This window comes from Gobius niger (genome assembly GCF_951799975.1).
Source record: "Gobius niger genome assembly, chromosome: 9".
In the NCBI taxonomy this organism is placed as follows: domain Eukaryota; kingdom Metazoa; phylum Chordata; class Actinopteri; order Gobiiformes; family Gobiidae; genus Gobius; species Gobius niger.
This window is the reverse complement of record NC_136860.1, coordinates 2,349,574-2,372,564: the sequence shown is the minus strand read 5'-3', so window position 1 is coordinate 2,372,564 and position 22,991 is coordinate 2,349,574. Positions and strand designations below refer to the sequence as shown.

The window sequence follows — 22,991 nt, the reverse complement described above, 5'->3', positions numbered from 1 at the left end:
ATGGCTCCTCCTACAGGTGGTGGGTCCACACAGAGCCATTTTTTTCTCTTGGCAAACTACACAAGTTGCGTAGGGCCCCCACAGCCACAAAGGCCCCACATCTCAGTCAAACTACGGTGTTGTTTCACTGATTAATCAACGCATTGTTACGGGCCTATTTGTCTCAAAGAGTTGAATCCACACGGTCTCATGTGCACAGTTACTTACAGTAACTCTGGTTCTCTGAATGTGCACAGTCTAAACGAATTGGGCGACTCACAGGCTAATTCTCAGTGGTCAGACAGAAATAACCGTCAGGTGTAGGTTTCAGTAAGTTTTAAATCAGCGGTTTCCAAACTGTGGGTCAGGGACAAGAGGTGAGAGAATGGGCCCATTTGCCATTTACCATTTTAAAACATTGGGAAGTAGACTAGTAGAAGTCCTAAATCCCAGTCTCACAGTGGCTTAGTGGTTAGTGGTTCTCACACAGAGCGACGGGGCCTGAATTGAGGTCATTATTTTCCACTTCTGCCCTGCACTACAGCACAGTGGAACCGTTTTGACCATAAATGGATTCGCTCTTCGTCGATTAACTATGGGATGCGTCTATAGGGCCCCCGTGTGGATTTTTGCTTTGGGCCCCAGAAAGGCCAGCACCGGCTCTGGGTCCACAGAAGGACGGCCTCATGGTTCTAACCGGGCCTGTTGGCCTCTCATAAGGAGCCAGAAAAGCAACAATAACACAATAAAAAAGGCACCAAAACGCGTCCAAAAAGTGACAAAAACACGATAAAAAAGTATCTAAAAGCAAGGAAGAAGAGCGACGAAGAAAGCGAGAATAATGACAACAACACAGCAATAAAAAGAGACACGACAAATGTGAAATACTAAAGTTATCATTCACATAAAGTGATGTCCCACAGCTTGTTGTTTGTTGGTTTAGTATTTACCACTTCCTCACAAAATGGCGGTTTTTGTGGTAACGTTTTGAGTTTCCTCTTGTATTAGTTTGCTGTTTTGTGTTTTGCAGTGTAGAAGTGTGGTCATGGGTTCAGCGCTGACCCGAGCGGCCCAGTGGACGCCGGGAGAGTCCGGGAGTCGAACCCTCGCCCTCACGCCTCTAAATGAGACCTTGCTGTCTGAAATACTGCAGTTTGTGGAGGAGCTGAGATCCGCCCACCCGGAGGCGGCGGAGAGCGAGTTCCAGGAGCCGCTGACGTGGAGCACGGCTCTGCAGGCCGAGGACTTACACACCGGCTACAGAGTCAGGTGGGTTCACCCCGGAAACTGTCTCCTTTTCTTTGGCCATACCCAAATCTAGAAGATTATGGAAAAAAAGCTACAAAAATTGCGACAAAAACGAGAAGAAAATGTTACGGTCCCTTGCCTTTCGCTCCACTCTTGGTTCACTCTGAGTTGTCAACAATGCCTTAAAGGATTGACCAGTGAAACTAGTTCTCAGTTTTGGATATTTATTGAAGAAATGTCAACAGGTAATGCATTCTGCAGCCACGGCCACGCTGCCCCAAGTGAAGTGTCAAATCTAGAAGCTTCTTAACTGAAGAGTTTACAGCCGACAGGCCAGCGTGACAACACTTTGTTATTTTTTAATTATTTTCACATAAATAACGACACAAATTTTGATTACATAAAAAAAAAAGAGCTAAAACGTGATGGAGTGTGACAGAAACCCCAAAGGGCTGATACAGATGTCAGCCCTTTGTCACGCCCCTAAACAAATTACAGATCTCACTTTGAGAGAGAGAACATGAACATTTCCTTCTGGTCAAATACCCTTTGAGAGGCCTACAAAACCGATCTAAGCTTTTTTTTGTCCATTTTTTGACGCTTTTCTCTCACATTTTTCTCACTTTTTTCTCATATTTTTCTCACTTTTTTCTCACATTTTTCTCATATTTTCTCTCACTTTTTCCTCACATTTTTCTCACTTTTTTCCTCATATTTTTCTCATATTTTTCTCACTTTTTTGTCATATTTTTGTCACTTTTTTCCTCACATTTTTATCACTTTTTTGTCACTTTTTACTCACATTTTTGTCACTTTTTTCCTCATATTTTCCTCACTTTTTTCCTCATATTTTACTCACTTTTTTCTCACATTTTTGTCATATTTTTGTCACTTTTTTCTTCACATTTTTATCACTTTTTTGTCACATTTTTGTCACATTTTTGTCACTTTTTTCCTCACTTTTTCCTCACATATATATCACTTTTTCTCACATTTACATCACTTTTTGTCACTTTTTTCTCACTTTTTGTCACTTTTTGTCACTCATTCATTGCTTTTTTGACACTTTGTTGCATTTTCATCCTTGTTTTCTTCTCGCTTTGTCACTATCTATATCTACGTTTAACCAGGAAAGTTCCATTGAGATTAAAAACCTATTTTTCAAAGGCATCCTGGCCAAGAGGCAGCAAAGTAGTTAAACATTTACCCCAAGTGAAGTGTGTGTACAGAAAAAATGACTTCTTGCTTTCTAAATACAAAGTAGGATGGGCTAAAAAGGGAAAAAACGTTTATGGTTAGCTCATAATCATGTGTTTCAAAGAGGAAGGTGTGAAGAGTGTTGCGCTGCTGGAGCACTTCGTGTTCTGACCTTGGACTGATTAGAGCACCTTTCGGATACAACCGAAACAATGCCACAGTGTTATCTGGAAGAGGCCTCTTACGTTACAATATCCCAGGCTCTTCATTTTCATACATAGTTAAACTACGTGAAAGTGACCCTTACAAAAAGTGCAACACATGGCGACACGACAACAACGCAAGGATAAAGATCAGTTTGAGTGAGTTTTTGTAGGTCTTAGCTTTCAAATGAGCCGTTACTCTGGCCTATTCGAGCGATCGTAATATCGTCACATTCGGGGCGGTATAAAGATCGGTTTGGCAAAACAACACGAGCCGACCAGAGTCTGTGCCATAAACTGAACTGAAGCTTCTGACGTCACCTTTGGAGCCTCAAAGAAGGAAGGCCTGAAGCTCTGGAGCTGCAAAATACACAAACCACCACCTCACATGTCAGCGCTGGTGTGAGGAGGAGCCGTTACTCTGCTGCCAAAGCTCGTCAAATAAATCTAACCAAAATCATCTTGAGGGCCAGAGGTTCTGTGCTGGAGGGCCGGATTTGGCCCCCGGGCCTGACGTTGCCAAACCCTGCTCTACGGGGACAATAAAGTAACAGTAAAGTAAAGGAAGATTGTCGTCTGATTTTGAGTTGTTTACTTTTACTTTTTTGACTTACCAAGGTGAATTTTTTCTCTTAAGTTGATTTATGTGCTTAAAAAAGTCATGTTTTAAATGTAATATTTATTCTGGTGGAATCATACAAACAGTAAAACATTAGTTGTGCGTTGAGTAACACAAGTTTGGCTCATACTTTTGGGGAAATAACTTAAATGCAGGACCTCGGAATGGGCAGCAGCGAGTAAGTAAAGGTTCATCACGTGCACACTTAACACTCTTTACCTGTGTTTTCTTGCCCTCACTCTGCTCCACACACAGTCACTCAGGAGTTTTGCTCATCAGTCGACTCGAAACATAGAAACTGAACTGAAATGTGACTGAACCTTTTCACGTGAACTACAAAACCGCATGTTTGTCCAGCCGTTAAACTGACACCAGCATCTACCTGAACTGCCAGTCGTGAAATACAAACTCAGCTCCTTCCAAGAGGAATCCATATCTAATTCAAACTTCATAAACCACTTTAAAACCACTAAAGCGATCATCCGTGGTGGCTCCGGTTAAAGTGACAGTTTTATTAGGGTTTTCTGTAAATGTGTATCTGTTCCCTCAGCGAGTCCGGAGTGGAGTCTGAACAGCAGGACGGTGTCGGCCGAGCGCTGCTGCTGCTCTCGCCTCCAAACGTCTCCGTGCGGAACTTCTCCCTCCTCTCCGAGCTGCTGTACCTGAGCAACGACAAACTGGCCGAGGTCCGAGCCGCTCTGCAAGGTCAGGATCAGAGGAGACAGTCTTTATATATGTATATCCTCTAACGTATTCAGTATCCACACAGTGATGAAGTACTTCTCCAGAGTCTGACTCCTCTGCTCCTCAGAAAACCCAGATGCCGCGGTGAAGATCCTGGGCTCCAGGTTGGCCGCCCTGTTGGAGTCCGACAACAGCAAAGAAATGGATAAAGTGAAAGCGAAGGATCGGGGAGTGAGAGTTCAGCTGCTCCTGCTGCTCCAGACCCTGAACCAGCAGCTCTTAGACAGAGTGCTGCAGCAGATCTCCCAGTGAGTGCAGTTATTATCACTAAAACACGTGCAAGGCCAGGACTTAACCCTCACCTTAACCCGGCACATTCTCTCCAGGTCAGCTTCACGTAAATCTAAAAGCATCAAAACAGCGACAAAAACGAGACGGAAATGAGGATGAAAACGCAGCAAAAAAGTGACCGTAAAGTGTCAAACGAGTGACAGAAACATGCTGGAAAAGCAACAATAACACAACAAAAAAGTGACAAACACGAAAGCAACAAAAAAGCACCACGAAAGATACGAAAGCGCCACAAAAAAGCAAAAAAGAAGCAACACAAATGTGACAAAAAAGCACTATAGCGAAAAAGTGACGACATCGCATCAGTTTTGTAGGTCTTAGCTTTCAAATGAGGCGTTACACTGACCTAAGCTCCAGTCGAGAAGCTTTTAGATTTGGGTAAAGGGAAACACAGTTACAGCGGGGGGTAAGAGGCATTAAATCAGATTCAAACTTGCATTAAATCTAAGTTTCTTAGAAATTATATTTTTTAATGAAACAATGACATTTCTTTTACTACGTACAGGGGTCCCTCGGTTCACCTTTCGCAGATTTATTTTTAGCACAATTTTACATGCTTTTTTACAGTGTACGAACGCCGTTGTGTTCTGCGTCCTGATTGGCTGATTGTGTCTAATTAAGTTTTGAAAAGCCAAATCTCCCCTAACGTTTACAAATCTTACAAAGTGAAATATGTTGTGTTTAATCTGTGGTATTAGAACAGCATTAGTCCGAGTTGCTGGACAGATGTGTGACAGATGTGTGACAGATGTGTGACTGATGTTTGACGTTCTTCTCCCCTTGACTCGGTGTCTCCAGGCAGGTCCATCTCCACGTCAGCCTGGTGAAGAACGAGGTGGACTCACTGCAGCTGTTCTGTGGAGACGACGACGCGGCTCTGCTCAAAGCTCTGCGTTTCACGTCAGGTTTGTAACAAGAAGAACCAAGGACAGAACAACAGCTGAGTCGGCAGATGTTCCAGAAACCATGGAAAGCATTACTGAACCTGAAGCCAGCACATTTTCTACATTCTGGCTTTACCCAAATCTGAAAGCTTCTTGAAAAAAGGATCAAAATAGTGACGAAAATAAGGAGGAAAACGCAACGAGACGCGACGAGAAAGCAATGAAAAATGATGAAAAAATGTTGAAAAGATGACATAAAGAAGCAATGGAAAAAGTATGAAAAAATAATGAAAAAAAATACCAAAAAATGATCAAAAGGTGCTGAAAAAGTGACAAAAAAGCAATGAAAAAAAATTACCAAAAATTTACCAAAAAATTGTGAAAAAATATGAGAAAATTTTGAAAAAAATGTGGAAAAAAACAATGAAAAAAGTATGAAAAAATTATGAAAAAAAAGATCAAAAAGTGCTGAAAAAGTGACAAAAAAGCAATGAATTTTTTTTGAAAAAATAATGAAAAAAATATGAAAAAATTACGAAAAAAATTTGAAAAAACAATTAAAAAAAAGTATGACAAAATAATGACAAAAATGACAAAAAATTATGAAAAAATTGTGAAAAAAATATGAAAAAATTACAAAAAAAGTATGGAAAAAATTATGAAAAAAATGACCAAAAAAAAGATCAAAAAGTGCTGAAAAGGTTACAAAAAAGCAATGAAAAAATTACTAAAAAATTGTGAAAAAAATACGAAAAAAAAGTGAAAAATTAATGAAAAAAGTATGAAAAAATTATGAAAAAAAAGGATCAGAAAGTGCTGAAAAAGTGACAAAAAAGCAATGGAAAAAATTATGAAAAAATGGTGGAAAAAAATATGAAAAAAATGTGAAAAAATAATGAAAAGATGACAAATAAAGTGATGAATATGCAACAAAGCCTCTCACAAAAGATCAACAGAAAGTGACAAAAATAAGTCAGAACAAAAAAGCAATAGAAAAAAATGTCAATGTGACGACAACGCAGCAACAACACAAAGAAAAACACTCGATGCGATGAGTTTTGTTGGTCTTAGCTTTCAAATGAGGAAATGTCCCATAGGCTGTGAACTTTAGATTTTGGTAAAGCTGAACAGGAGAAAATGGTTAATGCTCGCCTCTAGGGTTTAGTCTTGGCTAAAAACTATATAGTATTGTATATATTTTGAATGTTTTGCTCTAAAGTCTTATTTACAGTGAAGGCCTCGTGTTGCCCCAGAACAACAGCTTTAGCTACATGTGGTAAATCTCTATTTAAGCCTAATTGGAGACGTGTTTGTGAAGGAAAGTCCTAATTGAATTTTGTCAGGAGGCGTCGACATAATAACATCATTACTGTCGATCCGTTCTGCTCCTCCAGACTTTGAGTTCGTGAACGGCTGCCGAGCTCCGCCACACAGACAGCTGCTGGGAGAGATGGCCTACATCCAGGTGGAGCCGTACGACGCTGAGCCCTTCAGCGCCACCTACAGCCAACAGGGAGTGTTCCTCAATAAGGTGCCTTCACCTCATACCCCCACATTTTCTCCAGCTTTACCCAAATCTAGAAGCTTCTTGACTGAAGAGTTTACAGCCAAATGGCCAGCGTGACAACACTTTGTTATTTTTTAATTATTTTCACATAAATAACAACACAAATTTTGATTACATAAAAAAAAAGAGCTAAAACGTGATGGAGTGTGACAGAAACGCCAAAGGGCTGATACAGATGTCAGCCCTTTGTCACGCCCCTAAACAAATTACAGATCTCACTTTGAGAGAGAGAACATGAACATGAACATGAACATTTCCTTCTGGTCAAATACCCTTTGAGAGGCCTACAAAACCGATCTAACTGATCCTTTTCATCGCTTTTTTTTGTCCGTTTTTTGACGCTTTTCTCTCACATTTTTCTCACTTTTTTCCTCACATTTTCCTCACTTTTTTCTCATATTTTACTCACTTTTTTCTCAAATTTTTCTCATATTTTTACTTACTTTTTTCTCACCTTTTTCTCATATTTTACTCACTTTTTTCTCACTTTTTCCTCACATTTTTCTCACCTTTTTCTCATATTTTTCTCATATTTTTTCTCACTTTTTTCTCACATTTTTCTCACTTTTTTCCTCATTTTTTTCTCATTTTTTTCTCAATATTTTCTCGCTTTTTTGTCATATTTTTGTCACTTTTTTCCTCACATTTTTATCACTTTTTTTTCACTTTTTACTCACATTTTTGTCACTTTTTTCCTCATATTTTACTCACTTTTTTCTCACATTTTTGTCATATTTTTGTCACTTTTTTCCTCACTTTTTTCCTCACACATATATCACTTTTTCTCACATTTATATCACTTTTTGTCACTTTTTTCTCACTTTTTGTCACTTTTTTCTCACTTTTTGTCACTTTTTTGTCACTCATTCATTGCTTTTTTGACACTTTGTTGCATTTTCATCCTTGTTTTCTTCTCGCTTTTGTCACTATCTATATCTACGTTTAACCAGGAAAGTTCCATTGAGATTAAAAACCTATTTTTCAAAGGCATCCTGGCCAAGAGGCAGCAAAGGAGTTAAACATTTACAAATTACATACACATTACATCAAGAAGCTGGAGAAAATGTGCTCTGTTCAGGTGGGGGGTAAGAGGTTAAATAAACATGGCAGTGACGTCCATGTGTTTGGTCCTGACAGGGGGTGAAACAGTACGAAGCAGACGAGAGCGATTATGAGCGGATCAGCGACACGTTCGAAGACCTCACGTCGCTTTTGAAGAAACACTCGGGTTATTTTGCTCAAAACCTGCGCAAGGAGGTAGAGAAAAGGCTTCGTGAAGATCTTTCTGTTCAGCTTTACCTTCACACAGTCCATTTCACCAACAGAACCCAAACCGGAAGCTCGTCAGACACCAGGAACCTCCCATCAAATGGATGGAGCACGGCCTCCTGTGCAGCAGCCGGTGCGTTCCCTTACAGAGGTCAGAGGTCGTCATTTAACGCCTGATCTCTGGACTTTCTGTCACTGCAGGAAAACGGAGGCGCAGAGTTTCAACAGGAAACAGGAGACCAAGTCCAAGGCAGACTTCTCCCTCACGTCTTTACCGGGACGCTACTCTCCACAGAAGAGGTCAGACCATTTGTTTTCTATGTTTTCCATATTTTCAGATTTGTTTTGCCCAATGTTTCCCCCATTTTTAAAAATTTTTACCCCCCAATTTCTTCTTGTTTTCCACATTTTTCTCCTAATTTTTTCCTCGTTTTTTTTTACAAATATTCTCCCTATTTCCCCCCCATTTTTTCCCTATTTTATCCAATTTTCAATTTTTTCAGTTTTCTCAATTTTCCCCATATTTTTTGCTCAGTTTTTACTACTAAAATTTTCCCTTTTTCTCCAATTTTGTCCTTTTTTCCCCTCATTTTAGCTCATTTTTTAAATAAGTAAAGTAATATTTTCCTTTTTTTTCCTCAATATTTTCCCTATTATTTTTCTATTATTTTCCGAATTTTTTGCCCAATGTTTTCCCCATTTCTCCCAATGTTTCCCCTAATTTTTGCTCAGTTTTTATTACTAATGTTTTCCCAATTTCTCCCTAATTATTCCCCATTTTTCACACATTTCTTGACATTGCTGATGAACCCAATATAAACTTTGCAGACGTTCCACACGTTATTGTTTTGTTTTCTGGTTCTAGACAACAAATATTTCAGTATCGGTATCGAAAAAACCAAGTATTGTTAAAGTACCGTTACTGTAAATATGTATCTAAGCCGTGTTCTCTCTCTGCAGCCGGAGCCGGGGCCGGTCCAGGCTGAAGGACGTGCTGAGTGAGAGTTCCCCTGAGAGCGAGGAGGAGGAGGAGCTGGAGAGGAGGCCGGACACCAACACTGACCTCCCGTCGGAGCAACTGCGGCTGCAGAAGCTCATCAAATACCTCAGGGTACACGGACATGAACGTTTCAGACGCCCTCCCGAGCTCCAGACCTGACCTTCTCACCGTGCCTTTGCAGGAGGGCGATCAGACGGTGACGGTGCTCACCATGTGCTCCCTGATGGAGTTCGACCTGAGGCATGAGGCCTATCAGCTGGCCGTCAGGGACCTGGGCGGCCTGGAGATCCTCCTCAACGTCCTGGACACCAAGGAGATCAGATGCATCGTGAGTGCGTTAATATTACTGACGACAAAATGAACTTAACCATGAATATCCTGCCCCCCCCCCCCCCCCTCCTCTGCTGTAGATCGGTGCCCTGAAAATCCTGCGCCTGGTGAGCCTGAGCCCTCAGATCCAGAGGTCCATGGTGAAGACCCGCGGCGTGCAGAGCCTGGTCCCGCTGCTGGACATTCAGCTGCCAGAGCTGCAGGCGCTGGCCGCCGAAACGCTCGCCAACGTGGCCAAGTTCCGCAAGGCCCGGCGGACGGTGCGGCACTGCGGCGGCATCGACAAACTGGTGAGTTTAATGTGGCCGTGATGAGGCAATAATAAAGGAAAGCTGGGCCTTTATTCCTTCATTTATGTATGTACGGGTGTTTTTTCGTCCTTATCTGCCCCCGGGTGTAGGTGCGCCTGCTGGACTGCTCCCCGGACTCCCCCAGAGAGGAGCAGGACGTGGAGGCGGCTCGCTGCGGGGCCCTGGCTCTGTGGAGCTGCAGCCGGAGCTCCAGGAACAAGGAGGCCATTCGAAAGGCGGGAGGTATCCCCCTGTTGGGACGCCTGCTGCGCTCCTCCCACACCGACATGCTCATCCCGGTCATCGGGACGCTGCAGGAGTGCGCCTCCGAGGTCTCAGTCTTTACTCCTCTTCATGCCCCGAGAGATGAATACGGCTGGAACAATGTGGGCTCAGGCAGAACCCACATTGTTCTGCTGGCTGGGCTGGGATTGATGATATAAAAGTAAGGTACTGAAAGTAGGTACTGAAAAATAAATACAGTTTTGAAGCTGATGGTCCAGGGGCAGCATTAAAGGATCGGCTTAGTTGTTTCAGCTCAAATAAATGATTTCTTCCTTTTTCTGAATGTTTGCCCCATTTTTCCTCCCAATTATTATTATTTTTTACCCATTTTTGCGTTTTTTTTTTATATGTTTATATTTATATGTTTTCCCAGTTTCTGAATTTTTTTCCTGAATTTTTCCAATTTTTTTAACACAATTTCTCCCAAATTTTCCCCCAAATGAATTCCCATTTTTCACACATTTCTTGACATTGGAGACTAGGGCTGGGTAACGGAAAAATAAAAGTATCGAAAGGAGGTAACGAAACAAAATATAAAATCTTAATGTTCAAGTTTTGATGATGTTGGTCATCAAAATTTAAAATGATATAAGTGAAACACAAGTTGAAAATATAAAACTTTAACTTAAAAAATTAGACTTTTTTTCTGCCCTTTTTAATCAAAGGAAGTTTCTTGGTTGATTCACCTCAAATAAATGATACAAATGCAAATTAAATGGAAGGAAAAGGAATAAATGAACATTATTCATCTGTTTTATGGTTCTATGTCTCTATAGACCATGTTTCACCACCAAATTCGTAATAATAATAATAATATATGATAAATATTTTAGTTTAGGTATTGAAAACCAAGTATTATGAAAGTACTGGTATCAACATTTTATTACTGTACCCAGCCCTACTGGATACAAACCAGATATTGTAAATTTGCATATGTTCCAAACATTATTGTTCTGCTTTCTGGTTCTGGTCGGTAAAAAGTATCGTTCAGGTATCGGTATCGAAAACCAAGTATCGTTAAAGTACCGTTATCGGAAAAAAAATGTAGCGGTACCCAGTTCTAGAGTATTCTCATTAACTCAAATAATGAAAATATGATGATATAACGATGAGATCTTTCTGTGCAGACTTAAGGACCACCTCAGATCGATGTAACTGTGTTTTTGGTCTTTCCTCTCAGGAGAGCTACAGACAGGCCATCAGGAGCGAAGGCATGATCAAGGACCTGGTTAAGAACCTGAGCAGAGATAACGACGAGCTGCAGATGCACTCGGCCAGCGCCATCTTCAAGGTGCGACTGTTTAACACGGCGCTGTGCATCTGCGCTAATGCACACGGGAAACAGGAATAAAGGACTTTTTGTTTAACACGTATGTACTGCAGACGAGAGCCTGGCCAACGCAAGGATTCTGAGGCTTCTTTTTGCACTTTCCATTTAGTTCATTATGAGTCCCAAAAGTGTAGACCAGGGGAGCCCAAACGGAAAAAGTGCCTGTGAGTCGCGGACCAAACACAGCGATGTCAAGCACGAAAAACAAATTATAAAAACTACAAATTATGAAGTTACTTTATTTTATTTACTTTTTATTTTTTCGATAGCCCACATTTGCATTTGATTCTATCTATGCAAATAACATGCTATATTAAAACAAATGGTAACTATGGCAAAAACATAATTTTAGCAATTTAGTGCAAACAAAAAAAACACCTGTATCTACAGCACCTACAGTAACTTTACCTCATTCATTAACTCAAAGAAAATGCCACATTAGATTATTTTGAAAGTGTCAGTTCAGCATCAATTCTTTTAATTCAATTTTTAACATATACTGTTGTTGACGTCAACAACCTTTGCAATAAAGTTGGAAAACTGAAAGCTGATGCTACAACGCTCTGTGATTGATAAATACCAAGACACCACAACTCTCTGGCGGGCCAACAGAATTGTTTCGACGGGCCAAGTTTGGCCCGCGGGCCCCACTTTGGGCACCCCTGGTGTAGACCTTAAGTTTCCATTTAGGCCCAGTTTAGCGCCGCTCCTCTGCCTGTTTATATACGGAAATAAAAAACAATGTCAAATCAGGAAAGCGCAATGAAAGTGTAAGCCATTGGACCAGAGGTGGGATTAAATCACTAAATGCAAGTCTCGAGTCAAGTCCAAGTCAGTTTGTCCTGGGGTCAAGTCAAGTCTCGCTTTAGCGCAGTCGCAAACATCAGAGTTAAGCCTAATTTTCACTGTTGGACTATTGTATTTTGAATGTTCCAGTCTATGTACAAAATCACTGGGACAGAATTTAAAGGCACGAGTCTTTTAAACTTGAGATGCTTTTCCTGCACTCAGAAAGATAAACATATATATATATATATAGATATATATTTTTCATTCTTGTTAGTTTCTGTTTTTCTGTCAGTGGGTCCCCTGTAATGCCCCGGCCCCTGTATGCTCGGATTCGCCCCTGCTCAAAGTAGCTTCCGCACAGCCTTTAGTTCTGCTGTCACTGTGGAAATACTAAATGCTTCAGTCCATTGTTTCGAACGGTTTCCTGTCCTTGATAAACGTCTATGAATCTTCGTCTCTTCGTCTCTTCGTCTCTGTCACTGTAGAAAACTTTTAATGCATCCAAAGAAAGACACATTTCCTCCTGCCTTTTCACGCTGTATTGTTTAGATGCTTGTGTTGGGGACAAAGAAAAAGCATGTCACCATGTGAGCAACATATTATGAATCCTGTTCTTACATTAATCTCAGAGACCTGCGATGATTCGTTTTCAGGTTAGGCCCAGTTAAGAGAATCAGAATCAGAATCAGAAAGGTAAAAACTACTGAAAAAGGACGTTCCACATTATTAAGCAGACCAACATTTTCAAGCAATACGGGAAAGAAAAAGGGTCTTTCTGCTGATGAAAAGCGTGAAATAGTTGAATGCCTTGGTCTAGGTATGAAAACCTTGGATATTTCATGAAAGATTAAGCGTAATCATCATACTGATAAGAGATTTGTGGCTGATCCAGAGCACACACGGGTTTGTGTAGATAAAGGCTCAATGAGGACGGTTTCTGCCAGACAAACACATCAGATTAAGAGAACAGCTGCTACAAAGCTCAAGGTGTAGGACCCTCCAGAGGCTGCAGTTGTGCATAAACCTTCTGCTATAAAAGGAGAGAAACTCATGATGTGGACCCCCTCCTCCCCTGACCTCAACCCTATTGAGAACCTTTGGAGCCTCAAGCAAAACATCTATGAGGATGGGAGGCAGTTTTCATCCAAACAGCAGCTCTGAGAGGCTATTCTGACATCCTGCAAAGAAATCCAACCAAAAACTCACAAGTTTAATGGATTTAAGAATTTTGAAGCTGCTCGAAGAAGGACGTATGGTGAAATATAACTTCACTTTTCAGTAAATATGACCTCCTAATGCTACAAATTCAACAAATGACCATTTTCAGTTTTAAGCTTTAAGATGTATTGAAATGATGAGTTGCATAATAATTTGGAACAGTAGATTCTGAGTTTTTTTTACTATATTTATTTAAAATCTTCGAAACATGTCATTTGCATAATGATTTGGAACGCAGTGTAAGAGTCACTGGCCTCAAGGTCTCAGGTCACAAAGAGGCAAGTCTAAGTCAAGTCTTTCTGGAGCTACGTATCTCTAACACCTCTCCAATCAATGATCATCCTGTTATAAACATCAATGATGACTGTATTGTTTCTGTCAGTGTGCTGAGGACGAGAAGACGCGGGAGCTGATCTACCAGTACAAAGGGCCGCAGCGTCTGGCTCAGCTGCTCAGTAAAGCCGACAACAAGCCGCTGTTAGCCGCCGCCACCGGAGCCATCTGGAAGTGCTCCCTCAGCCAGAAGAACGTCACCAAGTAAGAGTGGCCTCCAGCTCTTCTTCCGTCAGGGAAAAGGTATCGATCAAATGTTCTAATGATCGCCGTGACCACTCTGAACGGACCACTCTAGCTTAATGTATCCCACTGTGAGTTAAACACTGTCCCGTGTCCTTGGAGCCTTTATAGTAATATAGTTTATATTTTATAGGTGTATTTAAGCGCAGTAGTTCAGTAAAGATTTTAGCTCGTGTTTGGTGAAGGGAAAGCGGCTTCATTTGCGCCCGTACATTTCCTCTCTCTGTGTCCCCGTCACCTGTGGATAATTTCTCCCACTGACTCATTCGTGCCGACTCGTCTGAGAGCTCATGAAAAAAGGCTAATTGGACAGACCCTGGACTGGACACGGAGGCGGGAGGAACGATGACTGACAGCTGACACCCAAAAGAAAAAGCCTTTCACTTCACATTTAAACGCTCACAAATCAGCACAGACTTCACAGTAACAGGGGCCTTTTAGCTTATTGAAAACTCCAGCTCTGATCAGCGCTGACAGTGTGTCCTTGGGCAAGACACTGAGGAATGTACCGTAAGTAACTTGGAGAACTGAGAAGAAGCACCATTTCAGAATTATGCCGTAAAAGATCTTACAGGAAAAAAAGTATTTTTAAACAATATTATCTACCTGAGAGGTTAAATACTGTCGGAACATTTTTCCTTCGTCAATAATGGACATGGAGCTTCATTCACAGCTTTGAGTTCATCCTCTTTACTGCGGCTGTTGGTTTTCTCAAATCTGGAGTTCCTGGATTTTGTCTTGCGTTCTCCTCTCTCTTTAGGTTCCAGGAGCACCGTGTGCTGGAGAGCCTGGTCTCCCTGATGTCTTTATAGACGTTTCCTCTGCAGTCATATGTTCTCCTCTCTCTTTAGGTTCCAGGAGCACCGTGTGCTGGAGAGCCTGGTCTCCCTGATGTCTTTATGGAAGTGTCCTCTGCAGTCATGTGTTCTCCTCTCTCTTTAGGTTCCAGGAGCACCGTGTGCTGGAGAGCCTGGTCTCCCTGATGTCTTTATGGAAGTGTCCTCTGCAGTCATATGTCCTCTCTCTTTAGGTTCCAGGAGCACCGTGTGCTGGAGAGCCTGGTCTCCCTGATGTCTTTATGGAAGTGTCCTCTGCAGTCATGTGTTCTCCTCTCTCTTTAGGTTCCAGGAGCACCGTGTGCTGGAGAGCCTGGTCTCTCTGATGTCTTTATGGAAGTGTCCTCTGCAGTCATATGTCCTCTCTCTTTAGGTTCCAGGAGCACCGTGTGCTGGAGAGCCTGGTCTCTCTGATGTCTTTATAGAAGTTTCCTCTGCAGTCATATGTTCTCCTCTCTCTTTAGGTTCCAGGAGCACCGTGTGCTGGAGAGCCTGGTCTCCCTGATGTCGGAGCAGCCGGAGGAGGTGTTGGTGAACGTGGTGGCGGCGCTGGGCGAGTTCGCTCAGATCCCGGCGAACAAAGCCGTGATCGGGCAGAGCGGAGGCATCGAGCGGCTGGTGCGGCTGCTCACCGGCCGGAACCAGGTCCGACAAGTCCCACAGCACTGGGGGGGGGGGGGGGGGGGGGGGGGGTGTTAACGGGGACCTGCCTGAGGGTCTGAGGCTGGACCTGAGGGGGTGCGGGGGGAGTCTGAAACCAGCTTTAACCACTGAACCCAGTCATGAGTTTGGATTTACCTAAATCTAAAAGCTTCTTAAAAATATATATATATATATTGTTCTGGCATCGGTATCATTAAAGTAACCCGTATCAAAAAATATACAATTGTAACGAGCCCTAATGATTAGTTTTCTGGAGGCGTAACTTAACAAGTCAGTTTTAAAAGGGCGGTTCCTCAATACTGGTCAGGAAGTCCGTTTATAGCACCATCACATGTTCAAACACTCTACTGACAACAACAAAAAGAGTCATGTCTACAATTCAAACCAAGAAATAAGAACAAGCACTTTGTTTTAACTGCACATAGTTTACATATGTGTTGCTTTTATATTTACTTATCCTAATCCTGATTGATTCCTGTGTCTTCAGGCTCTGCTGGTGAACGTGACCAGGACTCTGGGCGTCTGTGCCACAGACATGAAGAACATGGCGTAAGTGTTTCAGCTCCAGCTCATGGACTAAAGAAGCTCCTGCTGAACCGTCTGCAGCGTCTCCTGTAGAATCACTCACAAACAGTGTAATCTGAACACATGATCTGATCTCTTTTACACGTGTGCATAAACTCACCAGTGAAGTAAAGACAAAGATCAGAAGATATTATGAAAAGCCTTTTTAATAATAAAGCCTGTTATCTGCTTCCGTGTAAACGTCGCCTCAGACGATGACCTCATGTCTCTGCTCCAGAATCATCGACCAGCTGGACGGACTGCGTCTGGTCTGGTCTCTGCTGAAGAACCCCAGCCCTGAAGTCCAGGCCAGCGCCGCCTGGGCTCTGTGTCCCATCATCGAGAACGGAAAGGTCTCCAAATAACTATTATTATTGTGTCTCATTGTCTTAGTGGAGAAATGTGTCATGATTCAGAGGCTTCCTAAATGTCTCCATAACTGCGGCTCATAGACTGTATCTACGGCACATTTATACTGTTTTTAGAGGTGTGTACCACTAAAACATGTACAATAGGTACCCTCTGGGGCCAGAACTCCCTAGTAAAAGAGATTCTTAATCTCAGTGGGACTTTCCTGGTTAAATAAAGGTCAAATAAATAAATAAATAAAGACCAGTCCGGTATTGAAAAAATAAAAGTATCGAAAAGAAATATGAAATGTTTATATTCAAGTTTTGATGCTGTTGGAAATAAATTCTAAAAATGGGAAAAAGGTTGAGAAAAAAAATGGGGAAAAATAAGTGGAAAAACTGGGCTAAAATTTGGGGGAAATTCTGAAAAATGTTGGGGAAAACGTGGGGAAATTTATTTTATTTTGGCAAAAATGAGAAAAACACATAGAGAAATTTGGAAAAATTGGGTGGAATTTTGGGGGAAAATATGGAAAATTTGAAATGGGTAAATTTGGGGGGGAAATTGAAAAAAAAAAAATGAATACAATTGTAAAAAAAAACTAATGGTGGAAGTTTAGAGAAACAAAAATGTGTTAAAATGGAAGGGGGACTTTAAGAAATACTTAAGTGTTTTTTTTTTGCTGTTAAAGGAAGTTTCTTGGTTGTTTCACCTGAAACAAATGATACAAATGCAAAAGGAATGGAAGGTAAAGGAATCAATTATGAATTATCATTATTAATCTGTTTTAGGGTTTCTAGATGACAATGAATTTAGTATCAGGTATTGAAAAAAGTATCGTTAAAGTACTTGTATCTGAATAAACTGAACGGTGACCAGCCCAGGGAACAAGCAGGGCAGCAAGAAATATCAGGAGAATCACGGTTCATGATTCTGCACTTTCCCAAAGCCTCAGCATCGGTGGATTACTGTGAATGGCCATTTTTGACTAAATCCGCTTGTTTCCCTCCACCACTCGGTCTATAAATGCGCCATAACACAAAACTCCAGCCTGTGGGTAAACCGTGACTCATCTCTGAAGACAATCAGAGGAGCCTTTCCTTTATGCGCTCGTCCCGTTTTCTACAATAAAGCCGTGTCATTGTGTCTTCAGGACGTGGGAGAGTCAATGCGCCGCCTCATCGGAGGATTCCAGCTGCTCATCAAACTGCTCAAGTCCACCGACAACGAGGTGATGCTCCTCAGCTTATTGTCAACCATCTACAGTGTCTACAGTGTGTGTTTGTCCAGGTGCTGGCCAGCATCTGCGCCGTCATCGCCAAAATCACGGAGGACAAAGAGGAGAACGTGGCGCTGCTGACGGACTACGGGGTGGTGCCGCTGTTGGCCAGTCTCACCTGCACCGTAAGTTCTGCCACCGTCTGAGAAGGTTGTTCCAAAGCTCAAAGAAATATCGATAAAGGAGTTTTAGCCCTTAAGGTTCCAGAACAAACTCCTCAGAACATCATGGTTTGGATTTCAGACGTAGAAGTTCACTCGTCTATGAAGGAAAATCAATATATTGTGACCTTTACTCCCTGAACCAAAGAGCCAGAAGGTTCCAGCAGCAGAAGTTCTAACATCTCGCTCTCCTCCCAGGCCGACGACCGGCTGCGGCGCCACCTAGCGGAGGCCATCGCGTACTGCTGCATGTGGAGTCAGAACCGCGCGGCGTTCGGACAGGCCGGCGCCGTGGCTCCTCTGGTCCGATACGTCAAGTCCCACAACGACGCCGTGCACGAGACGACCGTGGTGGCCCTGTACCAGCTGTCCAAGGACGTGGACAACTGCATCACGCTGCACGCCAACGGCGTCGTACAGGTGAGGAGGCTCTAGTTACACGCCAACGCCGTCGAACAGGTGAGGAGACTCTGTAGTTACACGCCAACGCCGCCGTACAGGTGAGGAGGCTCTGTAGTTACACGCCAACGCCGTTGTACAGGTGAGGAGACTCTGTAGTTACACGCCAACGTCGTCGTACAGGTGAGGAGACTCTGTAGTTACACGCCAACGCCGCCGTACAGGTGAGGAGGCTCTAGTTACACGCCAACGCCGTCGTACAGGTGAGGAGACTCTAGTTACACGCCAACGCCGCCGTACAGGTGAGGAGACTCTGTAGTTACACGCCAACGCCGTCGTACAGGTGAGGAGGCTCTAGTTACACGCCAACGCCGTCGTACAGGTGAGGAGACTCTGTAGTTACACGCCAACGCCGTCGTACAGGTGAGGAGACTCTAGTTACACGCCAACGCCGTCGTACAGGTGAGGAGGCTCTAGTTACACGCCAACGCCGTCGTACAGGTGAGGAGACTCTAGTTACACGCCAACGCCGCCGTACAGGTGAGGAGACTCTGTAGTTACACGCCAACGCCGTCGTACAGGTGAGGAGGCTCTAGTTACACGCCAACGCCGTCGTACAGGTGAGGAGACTCTGTAGTTACACGCCAACGCCGTCGTACAGGTGAGGAGGCTCTAGTTACACGCCAACACCGCCGTACAGGTGAGGAGGCTCTAGTTACACGCCAACGCCGTCGTACAGGTGAGGAGGCTCTAGTTACACGCCAATGCCGTCGTACAGGTGAGGAGGCTCTAGTTACACGCCAACGCCGTCGTACAGGTGAGGAGGCTCTAGTTACACGCCAACGCCGTCGTACAGGTGAGGAGACTCTAGTTACACGCCAACGCCGTCGTACAGGTGAGGAGGCTCTAGTTACACGCCAACGCCGTCGTACAGGTGAGGAGACTCTAGTTACACGCCAACGCCGTCGTACAGGTGAGGAGGCTCTAGTTACACGCCAACGCCGCCGTACAGGTGAGGAGACTCTAGTTACACGCCAACGCCGTCGTACAGGTGAGGAGGCTCTGTAGTTACACGCCAACGTCGTCGTACAGGTGAGGAGACTCTAGTTACACGCCAACGCCGCCGTACAGGTGAGGAGACTCTAGTTACACGCCAACGCCGTCGTACAGGTGAGGAGACTCTGTAGTTACACGCCAACGCTGTCGTACAGGTGAGGAGACTCTAGTTACACGCCAACGCCGTCGTACAGGTGAGGAGACTCTGTAGTTACACGCCAACGCCGTCGTACAGGTGAGGAGACTCTGTAGTTACACGCCAACGCCGTCGTACAGGTGAGGAGACTCTGTAGTTACACGCCAACGCCGTCGTACAGGTGAGGAGACTCTGTAGTTACACGCCAACGCCGTCGTACAGGTGAGGAGGCTCTAGTTACACGCCAACGCCGTCGTACAGGTGAGGAGACTCTGTAGTTACACGCCAACGCCGTCGTACAGGTGAGGAGGCTCTAGTTACACGCCAACGCCGTCGTACAGGTGAGGAGGCTCTAGTTACACGCCAACGCCGTCGTACAGGTGAGGAGGCTCTGTCGTTACACGCCAACGCCGTCGTACAGGTGAGGAGGCTCTAGTTACACGCCAACGCCGTCGTACAGGTGAGGAGACTCTGTAGTTACACGCCAACGTCGTCGTACAGGTGAGGAGACTCTGTAGTTACACGCCAACGCCGCCGTACAGGTGAGGAGACTCTGTAGTTACACGCCAACGCCGCCGTACAGGTGAGGAGACTCTGTAGTTACACGCCAACGCCGTCGTACAGGTGAGGAGGCTCTAGTTACACGCCAACGCCGTCGTACAGGTGAGGAGGCTCTAGTTACACGCCAACGCCGTCGTACAGGTGAGGAGACTCTGTAGTTACACGCCAACGCCGTCGTACAGGTGAGGAGACTCTAGTTACACGCCAACGCCGTCGTACAGGTGAGGAGGCTCTGTAGTTACACGCCAACGCCGTCGTACAGGTGAGGAGACTCTAGTTACACGCCAACGCCGTCGTACAGGTGAGGAGACTCTGTAGTTACACACCAACGCCGTCGTACAGGTGAGGAGGCTCTAGTTTACACGCCAACGCCGTCGTACAGGTGAGGAGACTCTAGTTTACACGCCAACGCCGTCGTACAGGTGAGGAGACTCTGTAGTTACACGCCAACGCCGTCGTACAGGTGAGGAGACTCTAGTTTACACGCCAACGCCGTCGTACAGGTGAGGAGACTCTGTAGTTTACACGCCAATGTCATCGTACAGGTGAGGAGACTCTAGTTACACGCCAACGCCGTCGTACAGGTGAGGAGGCCCTAGTTTACACGCCAACGCCGTCGTACAGGTGAGGAGACTCTAGTTTGCTGAGTTTGTCACCGCTGCGTTTGGAGAGAATTTAGCTTCGTAGCATTTTATTATGGAATTAAACAAAGCCGAGGGGAAGCTAAATGCAGCCGGCTCATGTCAAACTTAAACCAAGTTTAACATGAGCTGCTGTATTTAGCTTCCCCTCGGCTTCGTTTGTGCTAATGCTAACACTAAAAGATTTTGAAGAGATGAGGCTTTAGTCACGGTGACGCCCGTTGTGGAGTAGATCAGGTTTTAAAACCCCCGTCTGAGTAATGGATGAAACAGACTCAGTTCTGTTATTACTGATCGCTAAGGACTCCCAACTATAAAAATACTAGAAAACGTGCTTCCCAAGTTCAGCTGGTTTCATTATGAGGTTTCCAAGAGTCTGTTTTCCGCACATTAATGAAAAGCATTTATATCATTAGACAGATAGATTCAATATCGGGATGTATCGTATCGTATCATTTTGGTCCAGACCTGGCTTAGTCGTTGTTAAGTCCTGGTTTAGCCCTCGTGTAGTCTTGGTTTAAACCCATTTTAGACCTATTTTAGCTCTAGTTTGAAAAAAATATATACTTACAATAAAAAGTGTCTGTTTACTTCTGAAGTATCTTTTTTTATACTTTTTTTTTTTTTTTTAACTTTTACACAGGTAGAATTTTAATCTGAAAACTTAAACTAAGGCGTGGACTAGGGCTGCAACTAACGATTATTTTGGTAATCGATTAATCTACCGAATATTTTTACGATTAACCGCTTAGCTGTGAATGGTGCATGAAAATTGAAATTTTTCATTTTTTTTAATCACATAAAGCTAAAGTGGCACTTGAGGACGTGTTGATGGAGTAAACTTAAAGTGAGTGTTTTTGGAGGCTCTTAGTGCCAATTCTGCTTTATGACTGGATGAAACACAGACAGATATTTATGAAATTTTCAATGTACAAAACACTACAGACCCTAACTTGTAAAACAAAGTAGGTTTCCATCAAAAATTTTAAAAAAATAATGTCATTTTTGCTCTTTTTAAGTCTGTGTTTACTAGAAAATGATTAATCGATTACTAAAATAGTTGACAACTATTTCAATAATCGATTAGTTGTCGATTAATCGATTAGTTGTTTCAGCCCTAGCGTGGACATTCAGAACCTCCCCCACACCTGATCCAGAACAGGCTTGTTGGAGTCTAACACAGGAGAAGGTCCAGGTGTGAAACAAACAGGTTCCTCTGATGTAGATTTGAGGGAATTTATCGGCTTTAAAACAGGCTGTGTCCTCTACACTCCCGCTCACATACTGTCAGACTCGGCTCCTGCAGAGAGGGGCGGCTGAGGTGAACCTCTCCCACAGCAGGCGCAGGGCCCTGGGGAGGACCGAGGACACGCCGGGGGGGCCGTGGAGCTGACCCCGGGAGTCCCCTGGGGAGGCGTCTGAGAAAAACATCACAGGACTTTAACCTCCTCAAACCGAGACGTCTCCGAGGAAAACACAAACAGCCCGCGGCACTTTACGGGATTTATATCAGCAGGATGAGCCGCTCTCTCCCAGACGGTGTGGAATCTACTAAAAGGAAATTCATTTGTGTCAAAAAGAAAAGCGCCATTATCCAAACCACGATCTGCGAGACGTTTGATCCGCCCCCACGTCCTTAAAGGCGAGACGCTGCACAGACACATGTTCTCTCGTTCAGCTTTACCCAAATGTATCCGTGAGTCTCTGACCTGAGCCTGACCCCTGTCCCCTCTCTGTCTCCGTAGCCACTGCTGAAGCTGATGGGTCATGACGATGAGGACGTGGCCTTCATGGCGGCCGGCTGCGTCAGAAACATCCGGAAACTCGCCAACGCAAACAAGTGGCTTTGAGTGTTTCATGGGGTTCGACTAATTAACCTTTGTCAAACTGAAAAAACAAATCAAAAACACTCTTAATGATCAGCTCGACTCGTACGTACACCTTTGGCTGTACCTGTTGTCATAGCAACGCAGGGACGAGCTCGTGACGTCCCACTTCCAGCAAAGTTAACTTTTTCCCAAATAAAACACTCAGAATTAAATAATACTTTTTACTGCGTTGTTCTGTCATCATGAACAGACCTGGAGCCGTGTTTGGAGCCTCTCGCGCTCCTTTGAGTAATTGTTGTCGTACATCGGCTGGCCGTTATATGAGGTATATTTCCAAAATCGAAAGTTTAGCGTGTTTCATTTACTCGGCTTCCAAAGAATCTGTTTCCATTCAAAGTTACGTAATCACCATAAACACCACAGTTACAAGTGCACATTAGTGAAGAGCATTTATAGCATAGCATAGCATAGATAGCATAGATAGCGTAGCATAGCATAGATAGATAGCATAGATAACATAACACATCCGAAGCGCCAGCAGATTGAGTGACTACATCTGCTAAAAGTTCGCTAAACTCCGGGAATAATGTATTTCTGTGATAAAGACCAAACTCAGAGACAGAGGAATATTTATGGATAAATACGAGGCAGATACACTGTATTTCACATGGATTATACATAAATGACTTGGATTAT

At 43.6% G+C, this 22,991-nt stretch overlaps 1 protein-coding gene across 1 annotated transcript; it reads left to right on the top strand.

Moving 5' to 3' along the window:
* The first annotated feature begins 1,019 nt into the window (after nt 1-1,019).
* On the top strand, nt 1,020-22,392 carry odad2 (outer dynein arm docking complex subunit 2). Its single transcript, XM_079562870.1, has 21 exons — nt 1,020-1,248; nt 3,797-3,951; nt 4,058-4,238; nt 5,080-5,186; nt 6,560-6,696; nt 7,870-7,989; nt 8,058-8,134; nt 8,203-8,301; nt 8,962-9,112; nt 9,183-9,329; nt 9,412-9,621; nt 9,732-9,953; nt 11,087-11,197; nt 13,626-13,780; nt 15,120-15,300; nt 15,806-15,867; nt 16,121-16,235; nt 17,387-17,464; nt 17,524-17,637; nt 17,872-18,093; nt 22,212-22,392. The coding sequence occupies exons 1-21, from the start codon at nt 1,025-1,027 to the stop codon at nt 22,314-22,316; spliced, it is 2,973 nt and encodes a 990-aa protein (XP_079418996.1). The 5' UTR covers nt 1,020-1,024; the 3' UTR covers nt 22,317-22,392.
* The last annotated feature ends 599 nt before the right edge of the window (nt 22,393-22,991 follow it).